General features: G+C 41.0%; 1 protein-coding gene across 1 annotated transcript; it reads left to right on the top strand.

Moving 5' to 3' along the window:
• Window positions 1-4,429: 4,429 nt before the first annotated feature.
• Window positions 4,430-5,082, top strand: LOC110122125 (interferon beta-2). The gene has a single exon (XM_070480171.1). The coding sequence runs from the start codon at window positions 4,522-4,524 to the stop codon at window positions 5,080-5,082; it is 561 nt and encodes a 186-aa protein (XP_070336272.1). The 5' UTR covers window positions 4,430-4,521.
• Window positions 5,083-26,793: the final 21,711 nt, after the last annotated feature.

The raw sequence follows: 26,793 nt of genomic DNA, 5'->3' as shown, positions 1-26,793 counted from the left end.
AGCCTGCTGCAACAATACCCAGAGTTCTAGGCGGAAACATTCCTACGTGGCACACAGCCCAGCTACATACAAGGGCTCACCCCCACCCTCACTGGATTCTTGGTTCTCCTGGAGTTTAGGAAGTCAGAGTTTCAGCCAGGAGGACACAGGCATCTGGGAGAGAGTCAGGAGGATGCCCTGAGCTGTGCACTCAACTCAGCCAGGAGGCCAGGCCAGAGGGGATTCCCAGCCTGGATCCTGAAATCCCATTTGGCAGCTTGCATTTAGTTTCCTTTTCACTTGTTGCATCAGCTTCGTTGCTATTTTTGCCTTCTGGGGTTCATTACACAATCTCTGATGATGTAACAAAACTCAAGTCACTTGTCAGCTTTAAGTATGTAGAGGGCTTTGCTTTGGGCTGTTTCACTTTAAAGCAGATTCAGAAACTGCCTCAGAGACAGGAAATTAACCCAGAACCCACACAGAGGGACTTTCTCACGTGTCAGCAGAGGGAGGCCTCTGAGGCTTGTTCAGCAGCTGCAGCCAATGTGTTGTCCTTTTAACTGTTTTCTCAAACTTAGGTTGGCCTGACTCACTGCACCCCTGACAGTGATTCTGAGAATTAAAGTCCAGCTCAGAGAATGGGCTACGATCTGAAGTTAATGCAGGCTTGATGCAGACAGGCATGTTCTGAGTGTCTAGCAGCAGCGGGTCCTGGCAGCAAACAGTGAAAACAAGTCATGGGCTGCTCCCGACTGTTCCTGGGCCATCGACCTTCTGATGGGAGCATTCTGAGAGTGACACGGGTGCAGATGTAGGATCCTCTGGTTGGGTATGTTCTGGAGGAGTTAGGAGAGCTAGGCAGAGAGGCCTTCAGCCAAGTACCTAGTTCCAGCTGCATCCTGAAGTGAGCAAAAAAAAAAATGGGCAATGAGTCTATCCAAGGCCTGTGACAAGATGTCCAGGGTGTGAGAAAGGAGAAGAGAGACGACTTCAATTAGGGCACTTAGATCTCTCTGCATATTGTCCCTCTCCACACCCGGTGGGAGGCTGAGGAGGGGCGCTGGCCCCCAGCTGTCGGCTGTGAGCACAGGGCAACCCCGGCCTGGGCAGAGTCAGCCTCAGGTGCTGAGAGAGGGCGAGAGCCGGGCCGCAGCTGCAAGGTGGGAGGACACGCTCTTCCCTCAAGTTAGAGACGGACTTTCCATCGTGGTCCTGAAGCTTCACAGGCAAAATGTCTCCAGTTTAGATTGGCCTATTTTTAAATTTTGTATACATTTATACAAATGGCATGTGTTTTCTTTTGTGTTGAGTTTCTCTTACTCACTACTATGTTTGTGCAAGTATTGTGCTTCTTACATCATGTTATTAACAAACCTATTACAAGCATATATAACTTATTTATTGATGCCATTTTAAGGGATATTTAGGTCGTTTTGTGTTTGGTACTATTATCAACAGTGCTGGTATAAATATTCTTTACTTATATCCTGAAGCATATTCACTTGATTTTTTTCCAGGGTGATTGCTGGACTTTCTAGGTCATAAGCTATGCATATTTCAACTATGCTACGAAGTGTTTTTTAAAGTACAAATTTATATGCCAAATAGCAGTTGCTCTATATGATCATCACACTTGATATTTTAAGTCCTTTAAATTTTTTATTTGCAGACAATATACATTTATTTAAAATTTTGAAAATCCAACCAAATACTTTTAGATATAGCATTTGTAAAGTTAGACAGATTAAAACCCAAAATTATTTTGATATGTTTGTGTATGAAAATGCAAGGAAAACCTAGTCCATTAAAAGTAGAAAATGTAATGTAAAAACGGTTTCATTCATTCTTGCAACAGTAAATAATAAATATGTTGGGAAAAAACCTCAGAAAGAATGTGAAAAATATATAATCAAGCCTGTAGCAAAACTTTATTGAGAGACATTTTAAAAACAGCCTAATCAATTGGCAGCATTTGCTTCATTTGTTTGCTTATGAAGTGGTTAAGAAACTTTTGCTAAATAACTATTTGCTCACTAAATGACACTGTGAGTCTCAGTAGGAGGCGGCCTTGGCAGTCTCCCATTGTAGACTCTGTATTCCCTTCTCACTGATGCTGACCACCTCATCACATGCTTACACTTTTTTGCTCACTCAGGAGAAGAATTCGTTGGACAAGTTGTTTAATCCTTATGAATGATCAAGATGAAAAAAAAGACAAGCTCAACGTAACAGAGAAAGCTTCTATTTTTCATTAGTTTCTGCCATCTAATTTGAATCAAATTTCAATTATAGACTTGTACTTAGAGGCCAAAAGTGAAGGTAATTTGTCCTGTCAATGCTGCATTAAAAAGGATTAACGTCTAGGACGTCCCTGGTGGTCCAGTGGTTAAGAATCCGCCTGTCAATGCAGGGGACAAGGCTTCCATCCCTGGTCACGGAAGATGACATATGCTGTGAGGCAAATCAACCTGCGCACCACAACTACTGCACCGGAGCCCTAGAGTCTGTCCTAGGCAGCGGGAGAAAACTCCACGGTTCAAAGCCCGAGCACCTCCGCTAGAGAGCAGCCCAGGCTTGCTCCAACAGAGGAAGCCCACCTGCTGCAACAAAGACCCAGTCCGGTCACAAATATTAATAAAAATTAACTAGTCTACACTTTATTAAGAACTCCCTAATGTCTCTCCTCCCCCTCCCCACACACTCTGGTTGCAGCAATTTTTTATTTATTTTCTTATTTTTGGCTGTGAGACTTGTGGGATCTTAGTTCTCTGACCAGGGATGGAACTCGGGCCCCCTGCCCTGAAAGCATAGAGTCCCAACCACTAGATCTCCGGGGAATTCCCAGATCTCCTTAGTTTTTAACCTCATGTTCTTTTTCTGTTCTGGGATGTCATTTAGGATGCCCCATCACCTTTAATGGCCACCTCTTCTTAAGCACCTCCGGCTATGACAGTTCCTCAGTAATAGACTCTTTATGTTATTGTCAATGGTGTCATTTTTAAATGTCATCTTCCAACTTTTAATTGCTCATATAAAAAGAAGTGGTTGATATTTAGTATTGATCTTGTTTTCCTACTGCTCCCTCCATCTTGAGCTGTGTTGGTCACCATGGAGCCAGCAAACCCATGCAGTCAACGGGGCGCTTGATTAGTCCAGCCTGAGCTGTACTATGGCTGAAAGTATGTCCTGTATTTTGAAGGCACTATGGAAAAGAAGAATGTACCTATCTCATTAATAAGTTTATATTGGCTTATGTTGAAATGATAACATGTAGATATATTGTGTTAAATAAAATATACTGTTAAAATTAACTTGTTTCTTTTTACTCTTCTGATGTGGGCGCCAGAAAAATTTAAATTGCACATTCATATAAAAAGAAGTGGTCTTTTAGTGTCCTAGCTGCAATCACCATCTGCACTGATTTTGGAGCCCAAGAAAATAAAGTCTGTCACTGTTTCCATTTGTTTCCCCATCTATTTGCCATGAAGTGCTAATGAGTTTGAACAAACTCTGGGAGGTACTAAAGGACAGGGAAACCTGGCATGCTGTATTCCACGGGGTCGCAAAAAGTCGGACCCGACTTAGTGACTAAAAACAACAACAAAGTTGGTAAAGTTATGTAATGTCTTGCTGCTTATGGCTAAGGCCTCCAAAAAGTTCAGATCAACTTACTTTAATATCATTCTATTTTGTTTTTTATATACATTATTTTTTCTTTTTATTTAAATATATTTATTTTTCATTGAGTGATAATTGCTTTACAATACTGTGTTGGTTTCTGCCACATATCAGCATGAATCAGACAAAGGTATATGTATATCCCCTCCCTCTGGAACCTTCCCCCCTCCCACCCCTCTAGGAACATCACTTTATTTTAGATACAAAAAAAAAGTGTCTTTTTAAAAATCATTAACTGTATCTTTTTAATTTAAATCTTGCATATATCATGTATTTAATTTTCATCAACTTAGTTTAACATTATTCTCTTATAGATAGAAAAAATAGGTGTCCTTTCTAAAACCATAAACTGCAAGTATTATTGTTTGGTAATAGCAGAATTGAGAATTAAACCTAATTCTTATGAAAAAGAAAACTTTCTTACAAACAAGGCCCCCTCTCCCCAAATTTCATAATATGAAAAGAGAAAAAGAAAAATCTGTTCCAAATGAAAGAATCCTGTAATAATCTAGTTCAAAAGATTTGGCTCACATTTTTCTTTAACATTCAGCAATTCATTGAAACTTTAAAAAACGTAAGAAATTCTCAGCTTGTACATCTTTCTTCCCCATGGTATACGTAAATTAAAATAGCAAGGAGCTTAAAGAAAAAGAGTTTTGGAGGCAACTAATAATTTAAATGACACAGGAAAACTGAAAGGGAAAATTGAAAGTGGGAAATTCCTCTCAAATAGAAAGAATGGAGGTCCATCCTGTATAAGTAGCCCACACTCAAGGAGGAAGGACATTCACTCTGCAAAGGGCTGAAGACTCAGCTTCAGCATCTACTAGCAGAACAGGTAGCCCTGTGCCTGTTTTCACCATGACCTACCGGTGCCTCCTCCAGATGGTTCTCCTGCTGTGTTTCTCCACCACAGCTCTCTCCAGGAACTACAGCTTGCTTCGATTCCAACAAAGGAGGAGCATTGCGGTGTGTCAGAAACTCCTGCGGCAGTTACCTTCAACTCCTCAACATTGCCTGGAGGTCAGGATGGACTTCCAGGTCCCTGAGGAGATGAGGCAAGCACAGCAGTTCCAGAAGGAAGATGCCGTACTGGTCATCTATGAGATGCTCCAGCAGATCTTCGGAATTCTCACCAGAGACTTCTCCAGCACTGGCTGGTCTGAGACCATCATTGAGGACCTCCTTGTGGAACTCGATGGACAGATGGATCATCTGGAGCCAATCCAGAAGGAAATCATGCAGAAGAAAAACTTCACTACGGGAGACATGACTGTTCTTCACCTGAAGAAATACTACTTCAACCTTGGGCAGTACCTGAAGTCCATGGAGTACAACAGCTGTGCCTGGACAGTCGTGCGAGTGCAAATGCTCATGAACTTTTCTTTCCTGAAGAGCCTAACAGGGTACCTCCGTGACTGAACATCTCCCACCTGTGGCTCCTGAATGGGCAATGTGAGTTTTATATGAGACTCTTCAACCAGCAGAGGCTCTTGAAGTAACTGACAATGCAATGTACTGGATTTCAATGGACAGTTAAAGACTGTAAGCTATTTTTAAATTGATTTATGCATTATTTATTTATTTAAACTTTTATATGGGAAATAAATTATTTATGAAACAAAAGTCAATGTGGCAGTTTCAATGTCAACTTGATTTATGTGACAACACATATTAAAAATTGCAGAGCACCTTGGAGACATTCATTGCAAAACAAGCCTGCAGAGTGGTGGAGTTTCTGGCCCCTGCCTTTGAGGAATTTAAAACAGAAGGAAGACATGTGGAATGTCAAAGTTATAGGCATACTCTCCATGTATCCATACAGTTTACCTGCTCTTGTCTCCTTCACTTCTTTAAATGTACCAGACAGCTCATGTTGTAGGGCTCCTTGATATAATGTGGGGTTTCTTTCTTTCTTTTTTTTTAATTAGGCAGAAATGTACATCACCTTACATTTGAGAGTTTTACGAAGTAAGCCTTCTTGATGCCAATAAAATACGGGCAAATTCCATTTATAAAATTCTTTTATAAAATGAAAAGTTTATAAAATAAAAAAGTTTTTAAAATTCTTACTAAAGTAAATGAAAATTTCTGACCTTCTAAATGTTCTTAGTTGCTTCTTCACTCCAACCCTGATTTCCAACAATGTAGTCCTCGGAAAGAGATTTCAGGAACATGAGTTAAAAATTACTTAAGACTATCACAGGGTCACTAGAAATTGTCAAACATGGTAATTCTCTCAATTAAAATTAAGTGAAAAGTAATCATGAAAATATTATCAAGTTTACATCCATTAAAACTAGAAATGTAAAGGTATCTTAAATACTTGTTTTAATACAAAGAAAATTTACTTTAAATAATGTTTATTACTATACTATTGTTAAACAAAAATATATTTTAAACACCTTATATATATTTATTATAAAATTGGAAACATGAAATATTTCATTTAAAATAAGTATATTAATTAAATATAAAATTAATTAAAAACTAAACTGCTGTGTTAAAAAATATTCCTACTTTTCAGCTATTCAATGCTCAACTCCCCCACTTCAAGGCCGAATCCTTGAAAGACTCTCTGAAAATTCCAGAGCATTCCAGGAGCTCACTGTTTCCTGGTCACTTGCCCAGGTGGTGGCCACCTGTCTCACCCTGTCTCACCCCCAGGAAGTCCCCCAAACCGTCCCATGGTTATTTGTCCCCTGGCCACCGTTGGGTTCTCCTCTGTCGGCAACGCACTCCCCGGGTCCCACAGCCTGTCCCATGGCCTTGGCTGTTTCTCACGTTGTCCAGAATGGCTCTAAGCCTCTATCTCCCCGACGCCACCTGGCTCCTCTTTGTGCTCAAGGCCCTCCCATCTCCCATCGCCATAGGCTCACCCCCACCGCCGGGTTTAACTTTGTCCACACCGCGGTTCTATGGTCCCATCGCCAGTATTCTCACCGCCTCCGCTGTTTTCCATTTGCCCGCGACGCGCTCTGACTTCCCAGGGCAAACATTCACAGTCTCATCGCCATGGCAGGTTCTCCTGTGCGCGCATCGCCTTCGCGACGACCCTTCCCTATAGGCTCATTGCCGCCGCCGGTTTTCACTTTCTTTCAATGCAGTCCCAGTCTCCCGTTGCCCAAGGTCTCCTCCCACCGCCGTGTTTCACTTTCTGTACAATGCCTTCCCATCGTGGCTTCTCGAAGCGTCTCCTGGCCAGTGCCAGGTTCCCCTTTGTGCGCACCGCCCTCGCATCGTCCAGCAGCCAATTGTCTCATCGAGACCACAATGTTTCCCACTGAGCACGACACCCTCTCAGCGTCCCACGGACAAATGTCTCATCGTCGGTGCTGGCTTTCACATTGTCCGCACCGAACCGTCCAGTCTTTTCAAAGCCCAAAGTCTCAAAGCCACCGCCGATTGCCCCTTTGTGTCCAGCTCCCGCCCACGGTCTCATCGCCTCTAGGCTCACGGCCGCAGGTTTTCCCTTCATGTCCTGTCTCCACCGTGGGCTACGCCACCGCAGGTCCAACTGTGCGCGCATCCCCTCCCGTCGTCCCGTAAACAACTGTCTCCTCAATGATCCCCGCGCTCACTCTGTCCTCAACGCTGTCACAAGGTCGCATGGACTGTACTCCCATCGCCAGTGCCGGGTATCGCCCTCCCACCGCCCCAGAGCAGATAGTGTCATCGCGGCCACCACGTTCCACTTTGTGCCCAAAGCCCTCCCACAGTCCCACAGCGAATAGTCTCCTGTGTTCCACTTTGTTCTGCAAACGCTCTCCCGTCACCCCACAGCAAATCGTCTCCTAGCCCCCGCGGGATTCGACCCATGAGCAACGCTCCAGCAGGGCCCACAGTCAATAGTCTCTTAGCTGCCGCGCTCCTTCTGCGCAACCCCCGCCCCCATCGCAGCAGAGCTATAGTGTCATCGCTGCCTCTGTGTTTCACTTGGTGCGCAACGGCCTCCCATTGTTCCACAGCCAATAGTCTCCTGGCCACCACTGGACTCCATCTTGATTGTAACGCACACAGCCATCACCCTACGCCCCCAAATCATTAGGGACAGCCAGTAGTCTCATGGCGGCTATAACGTTTCACTTTGTCAGCAACGCCCCCCACATCCTCCTGTAACCAACTGTCTTCTGCCCACCCTCTAGAATTCAAAAGTATGAAGTCAAGAGATAACTGGAATAACATGCAAATTTGGCCTTGGAGTACAAAATGAAGCAGGGCAAAGGCTAACAGTTTGGCCAAGAGAACGCACTGGTCACAGCGAACACCCTTTGCCAACAACACAAGAGAAGACTCTACACATGGACATAACCAGACGGTCAATACTGAAATCAGTTTGATTTTATTCTTCGCAGTCAAAGATGGAGAAGCTCTACACAGTCAGCAAAAACAAGACCAGGAGCAGACTGTGGCTCAGATCATGAACTCCTTATTGTCAGAGTGAAGTGAAGTGAAGTCACTCAGTCGTGTCCGATTCTTTATATACAGAACGGATATACTGTAACCTACCAGGCTCCTCTGTCCACGGAATTTTCCAGGCAGGAGTACTGGAGTGGGTTGCCATTTCCTCCTCCAAGGGATCTTCCTGATCCAGTGATCGAACTCAGTCTCCCACATGGCAGGGAGACACTTCACCATCTGAGCCACCTGGGAAGCCCCAAATTCACCCTTAAAATGAAGAAAGTAGGGAAAACACTAGGTCATTCTGGTATGACCTAAATCAAATCCCTTGTGATTACACAGTGGAAGTGACAAATAGATTCAAGGGATTAAATCTGATAGGCAGAGTCCCTGAAGAATGATGGATGGGACGTTCATGACATTGTACAGCAGGCAGGGTTCAAGACCATCCCCAAGAAAAAGAAATGCAACAAGGCAGAATGGTTGTCTGAGGAGGCCTTACAAATAGCTGAGAAAAGAAGGGAATTGAAAGGCAAAGGACAAAAGGAAAGATATACCCATTGGAATGCAGAGTTCCAAAGGATAGCCAGGACAGAAAAGAAAGCCTTCATCAGAGATCAATGCAGAGAAATAGAGGAAAACAGTAGAATGGGAAACACTTGAAGATTCTCTTCAAGAATCTTTGTATCTCAGAAATACCAAGGGAACATTTCATGCAAAAATGAGCACAAAAAAGGACAGAAATGGTATGGACCTAACAGAAACACAAGATATTAGGAAGGGGCGACAAGAATACATAGAAAAACTATCCAAAAAAGATCTTCATAACCCAGGCAACCAGGACAGTATGGTTACTCATTTAGAGCCAGACATCCTAGAAAGCAAAGTCAAGTGTGCCTTAGGAAGCATCACTATGAACAAAGCTAGTGGAGGTGATGGAATTCCAGTTGAGGTATTTCAAATCCTAAAAGATGATGCTGCTGAAAGAGCTGCACTCAATATGCCAGCATATTTGGAAAACTAAGCAGTGGCCACATGACTGAAAAAGGTCAGTTTTCATCCCAATCCCAAAGAAAGGCAAGCCAAAGCATGCTCAAACAACTGCACAATTGCACTCATCTCACATGCTAGCCAAGTAGTGCTCAAAATTCTCCAAGCCAGGCTTCAATGGTACATGAACCATGAGCTTCCAGATGTTCAAGCTGCATCTAGAAAAGGCAGAAGAACCAGAGTGGCCAACATTGTTGGATCATAAAAAAGCAACAGAATTCCAGTAAAATGTGTACTTCTGCTTTATTGATTACACCAAAGCTATTGACTGTGAAGATCACAACAAACTGTGGAAAATTCTTGAAGAGTTGGGAATTCCAGATCACCTGAGAAATCTGTATCCAGGTCAGGAAGAAACAGATAGAACTGGACAAGGAACAACGGACTGGTTCCAAACTGGGAAAAGGAGTACAGCAAGGCTGTATATTGTCACCTGCTTATTTAACTTCTATGCAGAGCACATCATGTGAAATGCTAGGCTGTATGAAGCACAAGCTGGAATCAAGAATGCCAGGAGAATATCAATAACCTCAGATATGCAGGTGATAACACCCTTATGCAGAAAGTGAAGAAGAATTAAAGAGCCTCTTGATGAAAGTGAAAGAGGAGAGTAAAAAATCTGGCTTAAAACTCAACATTCAAAAAACTAAGATCATGGCATCTCATCCCAAGATTTCATGGAAAATAGATGGGGAAGAATGGAAACAGTGACAGGCTTTCTTTTCTTGGGCTCCAAAATCACTACAGATGGTGAGTGCAGCCATGAAATTCAAAGACACTTGCTCCTTGGAAGAAAAGCTATGACCAACCTAGATAGCATATTAAAAAGCAAAGACATTACTTTGCCAACAAAGGTCTGTCCAGTCAAAGCAATGGTGTTTCTAGTAGTCGTGTGTGGATGTGAGAGTTGGACTATAAAGAAACCTGAGTGCCGAAGAACGATTCTTTTGAACTGTGGTGTTGGAGACGAACTTTGAGAGTTCCTTGGACTGCAAGGAGATCAAATCAATCAATCCTAAAGGAAATCAGTCCTGAATATTCATTGGAGGGACTGATGCTGAAGCCAAAATGCCAGCAATTTGGCCACCCAATGTGAAGAACTGACTCACTGGAAAAGACCCTGATGCTGGAAAAGACTGAAAGCAGGAGGAGAAGGGGGTGACAGAGGATGAGATGGTTGTATGGCATCACTGACTCGATGGACATGAGTTTGAGCAAGCTGTGGGAGTTGGTGATGGACCAAGGGAAGCCAGGGGTGCTGCAGTCCATGCAGTTGAAAGTAGTCGGACATGACTGAACAACTGAAATGAATGAGTGAACGGGGACACAGGTACCTCTTGTTCAGCGGCCTTTTCCATCATCAACATGTGACTCCAAATTGAATGTGGTACTTGAATTACTACACTCCCCAGTAAAGGGATGAAGGCCGAGGGCTCACAGGGAATGTTTCCAAATGCCAGGACTACACAGGGCTAGAGCACTTCCTGTCACATTCCATGGCTTGGATTTATCCTCATGGGAATCTCATTGCAATCAAATTATAAAATTATTGGGTGATGAATGCATGAAAAATAAGGTCACAGTGCTGACTTTCAAAAATGCACAACATGAAAGTAGAAAGCTGGTTGGGGGGCCAAAAATGAGGACTGTAACGCAGGAGACAGCACATCAGATAGCTCTGAGAAGCTGTTCCAAACAGGCACAGAGCAATATATGTGATTTTGGTGAAGGGAGAGTACACGTAATCCTGTACCTATTTTTTGCAGAAGTTTTCTGTTAGTGTCATGAAGGTTTCTTGGAGTCACAAGAAGCAATCATCACCATGAAGGATTTCCGTGCTTTTCTAGATATGAGGAGATAGAAGAATTGGGTTCATAAAATGGGCTCCTGAAAACATCTAACCTTCTGAAGACTTGTTCTGCCAGTTTTCCCTGCTCACAGCATGCCTCACTTCTGCTTTCCACCCTGCATTCCTTTCCAGGGGTGTTAAAAATCAGCAGCTGCAATAGCACATGATTTAATCCTTGTAGGTAGATGACAAGTGCCAATGGCCCATGCTAGTTTGTACTGACAGGGCATGAGACCACGTTTCACGTTTGCACTATTTGTCCAAATGAAGTTCTGGGTAGAGGTCGAGGGGAACAAGTAATGTTCTTGTTTGCACACACTTTGTTAAAATACAATCTGACTCAAATGCTTTTCCTCCAAGTTCAGCTTTGGAGAAAATGACAAGAATGCCAGTCATAGTTCACAGTATCATCGCCTGTTTGAAAGAAACATCCAAGCTGATCCCCAAAGACAATGCCTACAGGAAAATATCCACAATGTATACAGGTTACTTGCTGTTTCCTTACTACCCAAAGGAGAGAAGAAAAGAATCATCGGGCAATTCCTTGCAAGTGCTTGAGGATAACTAAAGAAAAACTGATTAGTGAGTCTTCCATTTGGGCCCACAATCATGAGTCTCAGTTTATCTAAATATAGCAAATGGAAAGTTGAACTCAGCCTTCTGAAAATGATCTTGAAAAAATATCACACATGCTGTGGGCAAGGACCAAAAAAGACTAAAACAAAATTTTTGTATCAATGAAGAGTTAACAGTTAAAACTAATTGCAACTTATGGAACACTATATAAAATATGTGACGGATTATTACACTTAGTCTATTAATTACCACTAACAGTCACTTAATTAGTTTTTCTGTTATCCTGCTGATGAGGTAGCATTTATGTTGCAGGAAGGTAAATAATACAGGATAAAATAGCAATTCAAGTAAACTGCTTTTCATCCTTTTATGTTAAAGTGGCAACACACATGTGTATACTTATTTAATATAAATTGTACAAGTGTGTGTGTATATATATATACGCATATATTGTTCAGTTGCTAAGTTGTATCCGAGTCTTTGGGACACCATGAACTGCAGTAAGCCAGGCTTCCCTGTCCTTCACCATCTCTCGGAGCTTGCTCAAACTCATGTCCATTGAGTCAGTGATGCCAAGCAACCATCTCATCCTCTGTCATGCCCTTCTCCTGCCCTCAGTCTTTCCCAGCATCAGGGTCTTTTTCAATGAATTGTTTTCTTCACGGCAGGTAGCCAAACAATTAAAGCTTCAGCACCAGTCCTTCCAATGAATATTCAGGGTTGATTTCCTTTAGGATTGACTAAATTAATCTTGTCCAAGATTAATCTGTCCAAGAGACTCTCAAGAGTGTTCTCCAGCACCACAGTTTGAAAGCACCAATTCTTCAGTGCTCAACCCTCTTTATGGTCCAACTCTCACATCCATGCAACTACTGGAAAAACCATAGCTTTGACTACATGGACCTCTACGGTGATGTGATGTTTCTGCTTTTTAACACACTGCTTAGGTTAGTCATAGCTTTTCTTCCCAGGAGCAAGCATCTTTTGATTTGTGGCTGCAGTCACCGTCTGTAGTGATTTTGGACTCCAAGATAATGAAATCTGACACTGTTTCCACTTTTTCCCCTTCTATTTTCCATGAAGTAATGGGACTGGATGCCATGATCTTCATTTTTTGAATGTTGATACATCTATATACAAATATGTACAGATACATAGATAGATAGATATGGGAGGGTCTGTTTTAGCTATGCCTCACATTGGTTCTCTATAAGTGGTTACTTCAGACCGGGGAAAGAGATAGATGTTAAATGTCATTTACTTGATGGCTGAAGATTTCCAAATTTTAATTTTGAAATTAACAGCATAATGGAAAATGTGTTCATTGAGATTGGCATACTCATTCCAAAAAATCCTTCTCTCTGTTTTGTTTTCCATGCAAACAATCTAAATTATGATAACAATGAAATATTCTAAATGCAAAAGAGATGTTTCAAAAATTAGAACATTTAAAAAGAATTTGAAACTACAACAATTTCCATGTTTAATCCTGATGCTTCTCTATGTTAAAACTAATTAAATTCTATTTGCACTTACAATATAACAGATGAGGTGGCACTTGTGGTACCAAACATGCCTGTAAATGCAAGAGACACAAGAGATGTGGGTTCCACACCTGGCTCGAGAAGATTCTCTGGAGAAGGAAGTGACAGCCACTCCAGTATTCTTGCCTGAACTATCCTTTGGACAGAGGAGCCTGGCATGTTACCATCTATGGGGTCACAAAGAGTCAGACATGACATAGCGACTAAACAATAATCATGCAGAAAGCTATACAACCAGAGAAACAAAAAAGGAAAGTTTGTGTTTGATTTCAGATGTTATTATGTTTCACATAAGAAAACATTTCACTCTTGGAGTTCACAAGATATCACTGGAAGTGCCAATGCTGGAATGCTTCTGTATTTCGTTCAAATCTAATGATAAAAGGTCTTATTTGTGTAATAAAATGAAAACAAATATAATCATGCTAGGAAAACATGTTAGATCTGAAATACTATCAAGAACATAAGAAAAGTACTTTACCTTATTTTTTAAATTATTCACCATTTGTAGCTCAGCATGAACAAATACATCAGAGTCAAGTATGTTTCATCAAGAAAAACAGTAAAACAATATAAAAATAATTAATTCACTTTATGGATGTGAAAAAATGGGTAGGTTTAACGTATGAAACTGATACACTGGAAAAAAGAATGATATTGACATGAAAATGTCCATGGCCAAGAGTATAAAAATAGAGGGAAAATGGCAAATGCATGTAATAATGAAAATCCATTTTTTTCCTTTATTGAAAAAGAAGATGAATATATGGTTCTAAAAGACATATATTTCACATTATTGAATCACTATGTGAATGATAATTTATTTTGCTTCACTTCTGTATTTATTACTTTGTGTTTAAATTGGCAGGACAAGAAAATGTTCTTTGATTTCCAATTTTCTGTCTTCTTTCCATCTGGAGTTCAGAGGAAACCAATATAGCCAATCTCTAAGCCAGTATTTGACTACAGCCCATAGATGGCAGTGTTACTCCAGTTCATGTATCATTTATCTAGACTGCATCACTCACTAGTCAAGAAAGACTCCAAAGCTGAGGACCTGGGACGCAGAGAAGGAAGGTTGCCTCAGATATTTATTCTCTTGGTACTTTAGCTTGCTCCTGGCTCCAGTCCAATGCTGGATAATGGATCCATGAAGTAAGGTCATGAAAGACTTCCAGGATCAGATGGAGAGCCTGGTGTGATGAAGTAACCCCTGCCGCTTAAACTCTCCTCTCAGAGCTAACCTGGGTCAGCTGCTTTCTTGGTTAAAGCTCCTGGGGCAGCCAACAAAGCAGAAGAGTCTGTGTGACACTCAACACAGATTTTCCCCTTGTTTCCTTAGTTGTACATGTTCCTGGATATAGTTTCAACATGCCTTTAAAAATAGATGAGGAGACATGATGTCTAATGATGGCAATAGCATCATCATCATTCAAAAAGATTTCGACTCTCAGGATGGGAACTGTCTTCAGAGCAAGTTGACAGCTAGATGAGAATACCAGACTCATTGCTATATCCTCATATGCTTCCCCTTAAAATGAGAATTGTTTAAATCAAGTTGATTAGGGCCTCATTGACCACAGGACCCCAAAATTTTTCCAGGCATCACATTTGGAATACATGGCACTCATTTTGCAAACTGCATCCAACTTACCATCATTCTCAGTGCTTTCACAATTAACATATTTTTATTTTCTTGATAAGGAGTCAATTTATTTTCATTTAACTTTTAGACATTCCCCTCTGTTTATACTTGAACATAACTTCACAAGCATCTCTATTCTTATCATGTGTCTTGTGACTCTTTTCTATGTTGACTAAAAGCAACAGTCCTAATAAGAACTAGAAGTGAATAGTCACAGCGTGGAAGCTACTTTGTAAACTTTCTTATTTTTTTGGCTGTGACAGCCACGTGGCTGATGAGACCTTTGTTCCCTACTGGGGATTGAACCCAGACTCATGGCAGTGAAAGTACTGAATCCTAACCACTGAATGGACAAGGAAGTCTCAAATCAAATTTTGCAGTTTTAGGTTTTCAGTTTTTCACTCAAGTATTCAGAGAAACTCTAAATTGCTTTAACATTATATATTTGCTCTAAATAAATGACTGTTGAAGAACTGAAGGGAATATGACAAGGGTCAAGAAACATGTAAATGTCGTGTTAAAAGTAATGCATAAATCCAATAAATTTGAGACCCAAACTGATAAAGGTTAAAATAATAATTATTAACAGAATCTGCTTAAACATAAAAAAAACTGTTGATTTATTTAAAACACAAACTTCACGATAACTCGCAAGAGGAAGAAAAACCTAAAATCAAATACTACTAAATACTTAATACCAAAACAAGGACACAGAGGCAAGCCAAAACAGAGCAAGAGTATAATGAAGGAAATACTTAGAGGTAGCAATTTAATCTTTCTCATTAATATAATATTGATATCCTTGAGAAATTTAAAAAAAACACATTAAATTTGAGAAAGTAGGTCAATATATATAAGAAACAAATTGAATTTATAGTTAAATATAAAAACGCTTGAACTAAATTTCAAATAGTATAAAACAATGAGTAAAGAACATAACGTTATACAGCAACGTGAACAGAAATATGGTAGCACTGAAATTTTACCTAAATGCTGTGCTTGCGAGCTAAGTTGCTTCAGTCATGTCTGACTCTTTGTGACTCTATGAACCATAGGCTGCCAGGCTCCTCTGTCCGTGAGATTCTCCAGGCAAGAATACTGAAGTGGGTTGCCATGCCCTCCTCCAGGGGATCTTTCTGACCCAGGGATCAAACTGGTGTCTTCTCTGTCTCCTGAATTGGCAGGCAGGTTCTCTACCATTAGTGCCGCCTGGGAAGCCCAGTACGATGCTATTAGTCTGTAAAAGCCCATATAGAAAAGTAAAAAGAGAAAATTTCAAAATATGATTTAGAAGAGGAAATTAGTAATCAACACTCTTGAGCCCTTAACCTAGATCAGGAAATATAATTGTTACAAATATGTATAAATCACTCATGAAAATTATCATACATTAGACTTACACAGAAAATATCCATAATTCTTTTAGGGCAAAAATATGTGTATAAGTCGTGTGCTCAGATCACAATGTCTGCAATCAAAGTAATTTAAATAATAATTTAAAATAATTTTAAAGTAGCATTTAGAGATCTATCATCATCCTGATAAATTATGACGAGTCAAAATTAAAACATAAAATGAGAAATTTATTAAGTAACGGAAATAAAATCACTATTCCTCAAATGTGCAGAAAAAAAGTTGCACGCTGAGATGAATTCATGTCCTGAAAACACGAATTGGAAATAGATTTGTCTCACATTTATTAAAGTTAACAAGAATATTCATATGACATTAATAGAATTAGTATAAGAAAACATCTGTCAAATGCCCACTTCTGAACCACCATGATTTGACTATCTGCCATTCTCTAGAATAAAATTAGATTTTATAAAAACAGTGGTTAATTTTAGCTCATAACTCAAATAATCATCATCCAAGTGCTTCTCCTCAGAGCAGTCACCATGAATGCAGCAGATGTGCTTATCACACAGCATATTAAAAGGACTACAACAGAGAATATTTTAAAAATATATACTAAAAAGGTTAAAATTTCATAAAATTCATCATCTTGCTGTTTCACTATTGATCTTCTTAAGTGAATGGGTAGTTTTTTCAAACTTCAAGCAAATTATATGTAAAAACATGACAATTACTAGGACATTGAGGTGCCAGTGCTTTGATCAACACTAAGGCACCAGCACTCTTACCCATATTGTATTTGCACCACCAGTAGAAGTTGTTAATCTGGTGAAAATGACAAATAAGGTCTGGCTATCATTACAGTAACCATTTTACCTCACGAATCCCTGTAGAGTGTCCTGGGGATCTGCAGGGGCCCACAGGCTGCACTTGAGAACTGCTGGTTTCATGAATTTCCCTGCACCTGCTCTGGTCAGAGTTGCTCTAGCTTTAAAATCTTCAGTAATTTCCTTGGTTCTTAAGACAAAATCTAACATCATTCAAAAGTCTATCACTGGGCCCTTTTCCGTACCTCCAGGGTCTCTCCCTGCCATACTCTCCATGCATCAGTACAGTCTACCGACTCTGGTCTTGTTCACTTCTTTAAAGGAAATTTTTTAGATGTCCTTTTTAAATCTTCTTTTTCCTGCCTCTCCATATTCCTCTTGAAAGAGCTCATCAGATGCGAAAAATACCTGAGCTTTACATGTGTGGACCTCACTTTATTCTCTGTGGCAGAACTTTTAATTTGTCAAATTTGGTTTTATTTACTCTCCATAATTGAGAATACTACTAAACATTTATTAAGTACCAAAAATTTGCTGAGTTTGTTACCGAGTCCAAGCTGCTCTGCGTGGTGCAAGGTAAATCAATGATTCCAAGACGAGGTATGGGGATCCAGAAGGGACTTTATTCGGGACTGGCTGACTGAGGAGATGGAAGGCTAATGCCTCAAAATAACCATTCTGTCTGGACCTGGATGTCAGATTCTTCTATGGATCAGAGGTGGGGGAGGTGAGGAAACAAAGGAAATGAGCTTTTAATTCCTGTAAATATCTCCCAGAGTGTTTAGTAAGCCTCAGGTAGGGGCATGTGTTAATTGAACTTCCTTACAATCATTTCATGGGTGTGTGAAATGGAATATCTCATGTCATGTCAGCAAACAAAGATGTCACACCTATCTGTGATTCTGCCCTTCCCAAATGTGAATTTCTGGGCCGCCTGGTAAGTAGCCAAGTAGGGCGCCTGTGCCATTGCCACACACAGAGTCACAGACCTTCACAGGTGAGCGGTGTCAGGTTATCTCCCTGAGGCAGGCCACTATGGCTATTTCAGTTCAGTTCGGTTCAGTTCAGTCACTCAGTCATGTCCGACTCTGCAACCCCATGGACCGAAGCACACCATGCCTCCCTGTCCATCACCAACTCCCAGAGTTTACCCAAATTCATGTCATTTGAGTCGGTGATGCCTTCCAACCATCTCATCCTCTGTCATCCCCTTCTCCTCTTGCCCTCAATATTTCCCAGCATCAGGGTCTTTTCAAATGAGTCAGCTCTTCGCATCAGGTGGCCAAAAGTATTGGAGTTTCAACTTCAACATTATTCCTTCCAATGAACACTTAGGACTGATCTCCTTTTAGATGGATTGGTTGGATCTCCTTGCAGTCCAAGGGACACTCAAGAGTCTTCTCCAATAACACAAAGAGTTAAAGTCATAGAAGCAGATCCAGTGTAAATTCAAAATTAACCCTTCCTGGGTACAAGCTCAGACTATACCAAGTGATACATTTCACTTCAGTTCAGTTCAGTTGCTCAGTCATGTCCGACTCTTTGCAATCCTATACACTGCAGCACCCCAGGCCTCCCTGTCCATCACCAGCTACTGGAGTTTATTCAGACTCATGTCCTTTGAGTCAGGGATGCCATCCAGCCGTCTCATCCTCTGTCACCCCCTTCTCCTTTCACTTTCAATCTTTCCCAGAATCAGGGTCTTTTCCAATGAGTCAGTTCTTTGCATCAGATGGCCAAAGTATTGGAGTTTCAGCTTAGGCATCAATCCTTTCAATGAATAATCAGGATTGATTTCCTTTAGGATGGACTGGTTGGATCTCCTTGCTGTCCCAGGGACTCTCAAGAGTCTTCTCCAATACGTCAGGTCAAAAGCATCAATTCTTTGGTGCTCAGCTTTCTTTATAGTCCAACTCTCACATCCACACATGACTACTAGAGAAATCATTGCTTTGACTAGACAGACCTTTGTTGGCAAAGTAATGTCTTTGCTTTTAATATGCTGTCTAGGTTGGTCATAACTCTTCTTCCAAGGAGCAAGTGTCTTTTAATTTCATGGCTGCAGTCACCATCTGCACTGATTTTGGAGCCCCCCAAAATAAAGTCTGTCACTGTTTCTCCATCTATTTGCCATGAAGTGATGGGACCAAATGCCATGATCTTAGTTTTCTGAATGTTGAGTTTTATGCCAACATTTTCACTCTCCTCTTTCAGATGATCAATCCTCCAAAATTCACTTTCAAGGAAATAAAGTGTAACCACCGCTCCCTCCAAGTGTTCAGGTGTTTAGAATGTGTCTTTGCTGCTTTTCGGGAGTGTAAGGCGAGTCAGAGAAAAAGAGAGTGAGTTGGGCAGTCAGGCAGGAAAAGGGAAATTTACTAGAGGGAAAGGAGAGGGTGACTGGCCCTTTTGGAGAACCAGCTTCCTCCCTTTCTGGCAGGATCCTACTTATACCCCAGCAATGAAAAATTTTCTGACAGGATGGTTAATTTTTCACCTGTAGTTGAGTCCTGTGGTCATATAGCTGGAGGTCTAGAATCTGGTGGTCTTGTAGCTTTGAGGAGATAGGCACCAGTGAGAAAACAGAATGCCCTTTGGACAATTTGGTCAGTCTCACAGATCACTGTGATTTTATTCTCTGTTTGCAAGGTCGACATAATGAGCCATCTCATCAATGAGACCCCATGTGGGCCCTATCAGGCAGCCTCTCTGTATTAGTCCAGGTAATTGTCCTTGCTATGTCTAAGCAACCCGCTTTTCTTTGCCACTTTTATATAACATTCATATTGTTACCTCTTTTTTGTCATTTGTATTTCACTTTGTAAAAGCTGTCCTAATGCTTCTGCAGTCTTTTCTATTTCAATTTGGAAGTTTGTTGCAAAAATAGAGAAAGAGAAAATGTAAGTGAAAAGAAGAGGAAATGTATTTCTTCTGTGATTTTTCAAGATATCAAAACTTTCCACTCTCATTGAACATTCCTAGAAAGTAAAAGCAAGCAGTGAATGAAAAAGTAATGCACAAAGGTAAAAGAAAAGTAAACAATGTAATTGAAAACAACTATAGTGACATCTTCTCTGTTTAAATGACAAAATGTCCCCTAACTACAAAAATGGGGATGAAGAGCTCTACAGAGTGACAGATTTCAGACCACCCCATGTGAGACTGCTTAGCCACAGACAGAGCCAGAGGAGGGTAGCAGGCTCTTAGGCAGAGTGTTATCTAAGAGGCTAGTTGTCAGCTTTGCTAAATCCCAGTATCTATTTATTTATTTTAATTTGTCTGTTTATATTTCTCACTCTTCATGGATGTTATCTGATTCTGAGGATATAGACCTATTAAATCATCATGAAAGAGACTGGGTTATAGATTGGACAGTCATTTTATTCATGTGTGAGCTCAGCTGTTACCTGGAAGCTACTAGGTAGAAGTGATTTGGACAGGACGTCATGTTCACATAAGAGATGAGATTAGGTAATAATGTTGACCAGTGAGCTGAGAATTAAAGGAAGAGAAGCAGATCATCTCAGGGAAATTCGATCCAGTTTCCATTGTTGGACGTGGGAATTTTCGCCCTCGTGGGAACGGCTAACAGATACTGAATGCTTATATACTTTGTCCAGGCATAGTCAGAAGCATGCTACATCATTCAAGCTTCACAACAATCCAGTGAAACGAATATGATTATCATTTCCACAGAAGAGGAAAACCAGGGTGCTGAAAGTCACATGGCCAGTGCAGGATGGAGCTGGGACATCAACCTAGGCAATCTTGTCCCCGTGTCCACTCTCTCAAGCACTGGACCGAGCTGTCTGCTCTGACAAAGTGCTTCCTATCTTAGAGGAGCTTAGTAAGTTCTTCCTCTCCAATTCCTAGTCTTCTTTGTCACAAAAGTGTCGTTTGTTCATTTCAGGAACATTACAATCATTACACTACAATTGAAGAGGACACAGTTCCCATTGCACTTGCTAACTTCCAGTCCTACATTTCAAGTGGTGTTTTGTTGAGATCTACAGAGGAGCCTGGCAGACTATGGTCCATAGCTTCACAAACAGTTGGACACAGCTGAAGCAACTTGGCAACAACTGAACTTTGAGAGTCCCTGTTTCCATCTGAGAAAATATTTTGAGAAGTTATCCAGAAAGCTAAAAATCCATTTAAATTTACTCTTACTATCTTTGTTTTCAAAAGATTATCATTTTTGGATAGAGTCTTCAAATACTGGGGATTCCCTGGTAGCTCAGATGGTAAAGCGTCTGCCTGCAATGAGGGAGACCTGAGTTCGATCCCTGGGTTGAGAAGATCCCCTGGAGAAGGAAATGGCAACACACTCCAGTTCTCTTGCCTGGAAAATTCCGTGGACAGAGGAGCCTTGTAGGCTATAGTCCATGGGGTCGCAAAGAGTCGGAGGACAGGCACCTTCCTGGATATTCCACACGTGCCATTACTGCCTTTAGGGAGCTTACAATCTATCAGGACAGTCAAATGTTACATAATTAGATGGATTACTTAATTCCAATGTACATAGGGTAGCTAAAGGAGACTGCTTAAGGTTAATGAGGAATAACATGGAGCCTGAATAGTACAGTGGTCAAGTACCACTTATGCAGTTAATCCTGACTGTTAGCAAGTTAAGTAATCTCTCTGAGTTTTCAGTTTCCTTATTAGCAAACATGTCAGTAACTATAGTAATGATCTCATAGGGAAGCTGTGAAGGTTAATGTATTGTTTATTGAAAACACTTTGCTGAGAGGATGCATGTAAAATTTTGTCATTAACTATACTACAAAGTCACAGTCATCAAGACAGTATGGTACTGGCACAAAGACAGAAATATAGATCAATGGAACAGAATTGAAAGCCCAGAGATAAATCCACGAACCTATGGACACCTTATCTTCGACAAAGGAGGCAAGGATATACAATGGAAAAAAGACAACCTCTTTAACAAGTGGTGCTGGGAAAACTGGTCAACCACTTGAAAAGAATGAAACTAGAACACCTTCTAACACCATACACAAAAATAAACTCAAAATGGATTAAAGATCTAAATGTAAGACCAGAAACTATAAACCTCCTAGAGGAGAACATAGGCAAAAATCTCTCCGACATAAATCACAGCAGGATCCTCTATGACCCACATCCCAGAATTTTAGAAACAAAAGCAAAAATAAATAAATGGGACCTAATGAAACTTAAAAGCTTTTGCACAACAAAGGAAACTATAAGCAAGGTGAAAAGACATCCCTCAGATTGGGAGAGAATAATGGCAAAGGAAGCAACAGACAAAGGATTAATCTCAAAAATATACAAGCAGCTCCTGCAGCTCAACTCCAGAAAAATAAATGACCCAATCAAAAAATGGGCCAAAGAACTCAACAGACATTTCTCCAAAGAAGACATACAGATGGCTAACAAATATATGAAAAGATGCTCAACATAACTCATTATCAGAGAAATGCAAATCAAAACCACAATGAGATACCATTACATGCCAGGCAGGATGGCTACTATCCAAAAGTCTACAAGCAATAAATGCTGGAGAGGGGGTGGAGAAAAGGGAACCCTCTTACACTGTTGGTGGGAATGCAAACTAGTACAGCCACTATGGAGAACAGTGGGGAGATTTCTTAAAAAACTGGAAATAGAACTGCCATATTACCCAGCAATCCCACTTCTGGGCATACACACCAAGGAAATCAGACCTGAAAGAGACATGTGCACCCCAATGTTCATCACAGCACTGTTTATAATAGCCAGGACATGGAAGCAACCTAGATGCCCATCAGCAGACGAATGGATAAGGAAGCTGTGGTACATATACACCATGGAATATTACTCAGCCATTAAAAAGAATTCATTTGAATAAATTCTAATGAGATGGATGAAACTGGAGCCCATTATACAGAGTGAGGTAAGCCAGAAAGATAAAGATCATTACAGTATACTAACACATATATATGGAATTTAGAAAGATGGTAATGATAACCCTATATGCAAAACAGAAAAAAGAGACACAGATGTACAAAACAGACTTTTGGACTCTGTGAGAGAAGGCGAGGGTGGGATGTTTCGAGAGAACAGCATCGAAACATGTATATTATCTAGGGTGAAGCAGATCACCAGCCTAGGTTGGATGCATGAGACAAGTGCTCGGGCCTGGTGCACTGGGAAGACCCAGAGGGATCGGGTAGAGAGGGAGGTGGGAGGGGGGATCGGGATGGGGAACACATGTAAATCCATGGCTGATTCAAGTCAATGTATGACAAAAACCACTACAATACTGTAAAGTAATTAGCCTCCAACTAATAAAAATAAATGAAAAAAAATTTGTCATTAATATTATTAAAAATTATCTGTACCTTACAGAATTGGTAAAGACATGTCATTACAAGGGTTGAATGTAATTGCAACCTCAGTATCCCTGAGTGTATGGTAGGTTATCACTTCCCAGTGAAATATTTACGGGGATGAAATTATCTGGACTATCACACAATGACTGAGGCAAAGTTTCCTGTGAAATATTGTAGTGGTAGAGGAGAAGGAGAAATAAACAAAGGCAAAATTGAATTTTTTAGGACTACCAGCACCTAAAAAAGTGCCTGGTGGATTATAGTTGCAACATAATCCATTTTTAACAAATAATATCAGTGATATTGTTCCCTATAATGTCTCCAGTGAGCTTAAGGCCTACTCAGGTGATATCGTAAAGGTACATACACATTGAATTTTTTTTAAGAAGGGAGAAAAGAGTAAATAAGGAAAAACTGAGAAAAATCAAAAGCTTCTTTTATAAGCTCTTTTTATGCTGAATATCTCTTAGTGACCTGGAAAAGCCACCATATATATATTATATGAATATTTCTGCCTTCTCTGAATTTCACCAGACGCTTCTCCCAGGAACAACTAAGGAGGTGTGAGAAGCAGGCTATACAACTGTGTAGCTATCAACCACAGTGGCACGCATGATTTGATGTCCCCAACCCAGGCACTCATGGCAAAAATGAGCATTTATAATTCATTTCATTACAAAGGGTAGAAAAAGAAAGGAAAGGGGGAAATGTGGAAAAGCCCAGAAAAGGAAAGCTTCTCTGCTCAATCTTTAAGAGCCACCCATCACCCCAAGTCCTCAGAACTTGCCTAGACCTCCCTCCAGGCAGCCCTGCAGAGCCCCCAGCGTCCCCGTGGCCCTCCCCGTCTCTGTGCTGCTGGCCCTGGGGATGCTCTGCTCCAGCCCCACGTGCTCTCTGGCCTTCGAGCTGCCTGCGAGCTACGGCAATCTGGAAAGCTTCACGCGTTGGAGTCAGATGGAGAGAGTGTGAATCGTGTCCTGTCTGAGGGACAGGACAGACCAGATTTCCTCAGACCCTGGTGGACCGGGCCAGGCTTGAGAAGACAGAAGCCACAGCTGGTGTGCACGAGTCGCTCCAGCTGACCTTCCAGCTCTTCAGCACCTCGGGCTCCTCTGCAGGTCGGGACGAGAGCCTCCTGGACAGATTCCTCGTGGGACTTGATCAGCAGTTGGAGGAGCTGGACACGTCTATGAGGGAGGGAAGGATGATGGAACAGTCACCTCTAGGGAGTGAGAACTCCGGATTGGCTGTGAAGAGTTACTTCCAGTGAATCAGTGTGTATCTCAAAGAGAAAGAATACAGCTGCTATGCCTGGGAGGTTGTCAGTGTGGAAATCAGAAGGAGCTTGTCTTGGCCAACAAGCTCATCGGAAATTTCAGGAAATAAAGAAGACATTGAATCTGAAAACAGTTCATCTGTTCAACTACATAGCTATTTTCTAAGAGTCAAAGTGCAACCTTTAACTCTATTTTTGTGTCAGATGAAAAATATGTTATAGGTAACATATGGGATTACTTAAATGTATATTAAATGTTATGTTACAATAGCTGTTTAAAACAGTGTTTAGAATCCATTTTCCATATCTTTAAAAGTTGTAATATTTATTTACTTAAATTATTTGAAATATTTAGGCTGGTCATAGCATTTAAATCTTTATCGTTCATAAGGTAGTTGTTTTGTATTATACTTTGTAGAAGACTACTATTTGTTTTCAAGTAGTAGAAGTAAAAGTAATTTTAAAAAAGCAAACTGGCTTGCACACACCTTTGAATAAAATCTAATCCAAAGACTGATCCTGCAAGATAAACCTACACTGAAGTCACCTGAATAAAGAGGGAACAGGGTTACCCACCCTGGGCCATAGACGGAATAAGGGACAATTTGAGGAGAGACTGGATGTGATTCTTGAGACATAGATTAGAGGATGGAGGGAGATGAGTGAAGAAAAGCCCAGGTCATGGACACAGTTGCCCATTTGGGGCCTGTAGGAACTGGAGCGCCTTCAAGGATTAGTGGAGAACCACATACATCATGGGAGGTCAATCTGCAAATGTAGAATCTAGGATCCTGGAGTAGGATGAGGAAGGGAGAGCAAGTTTTCTACACTTGGCCACTCCTGAGAAAAGAGTCTTCCTAAAAACTGTTCCAATGGAGGCAAGAAGAACAAGGCAGGCTGTGGATTGCAGAGACAGCTAAGAGATGTGAGAACCAGCAGCTGCCATGATAAATGTGACTCTAAAGAATTAAAGAGGGTTTCTTATGCTTATTTATATATATTAAACACACATATCATTGCTAAACTTTTAAATAATTCACACAAACGAATGCCTACCCTTGACATCTAGGAGGATGCACCCTAATCCTATACTGTTAACAATTTAATGGGTATCCTTCTAGACATTTTCATATGTAGTTGATAAACCTACACATATGGACATACTAACGTATATCACATAAATATCAATTTTTCATATACTTCAGTTTCTCATTTATTTATATTTACTTGCAAATAGATCTTTAAGATTTTTCTTCATTAGTACATAAAAATAGATTGCCTAGTTATAAACTGCTGCATTATGTCTTGACTGCAAAACTAAGATACTCATAAAATCTCATCTTGAAAGTGTGGTAAGATTAATTGCTTTAATTTGTAGCACATGCTCAGAATGGTACCAGACACTTCCCAAGTATTCCTTATGTTAACTCTTCTACTTGAATCTGGTTAGAAGATTATTTCCTGACGTTCTGGGTCTGTGGTCAGGAAGATGAGGCAGTTCCCAGAGAGCTGTTCAGAGACAGATTCCTGCAGCTCATCCACTGCACAGCAAGAGGAGAAATAGCCATTCCCTGGGATGATGAGGCCAAGCCTGTTGCAACAATACCCAGAGTTCTAGACGGAAACATTCCTACATGGCACACAGCCCAGCTGCCTACAAGGGCTCACCCCCACCCTCACTGGATTCTTGGTTCTCCCTGGAGTTTAGGAGCTTAGAGTTTCAGCCAGGAAGACACAGGCGTCTGGGAGGCAGTCAGGAGGATGCTCTGCGCTGTGCACTCAACCCAGCCAGGAGGGGATTCCCAGCCTGGATCCTGAAATCCATTTGGCAGCTTGCATTTAGTTTCCCTTTCACTTGTTGCATCAGCTTCGTTGCTATTTTTGCCTTCTGGGGTTCATTACACAATCTCTGACGATGTAACAAAACTCAAAGTCACTTGTAGGCTTTAAGTATGTAGATGGCTTTGCTTTGGGCTGTTTCGCCTTAAAGAAGATTCGGAAACTGCCTCAGAGACAGGAAACTCACCCAGAACTTACACAGTGAGAGTGCCCTCATGTCAGCTGGGTGGCGCAGAGGCCTGCTGAGATTTGTTCAACAGCTGCAGCCAATGTGTTGTCCTTTTCACTGTTTTCCCAAACTTAGGTTGGCCTGACTCAATGCACCTCTGATAGTGATTCTGATAATTCAGAGTCCAGCTCAGAGAACAACCTGGAATCAGAAGGGAAAAGTAAATGCAGGCTTGATGCAGACAGGCATGT

The sequence above is a fragment of the Odocoileus virginianus genome, chromosome 18 (assembly GCF_023699985.2).
Source record: "Odocoileus virginianus isolate 20LAN1187 ecotype Illinois chromosome 18, Ovbor_1.2, whole genome shotgun sequence".
NCBI lineage: Eukaryota > Metazoa > Chordata > Mammalia > Artiodactyla > Cervidae > Odocoileus > Odocoileus virginianus.
Note: the sequence above shows the minus strand (reverse complement) of the source record. Positions and strands in the feature narration are given on the sequence as shown.

Bases quoted from the DNA above. Each gene is read 5' to 3' on its own strand.
- LOC110122125 (XM_070480171.1), top strand. From the start codon at position 4,522: ATGACCTACCGGTGCCTCCTCCAGATGGTTCTCCTGCTGTGTTTCTCC.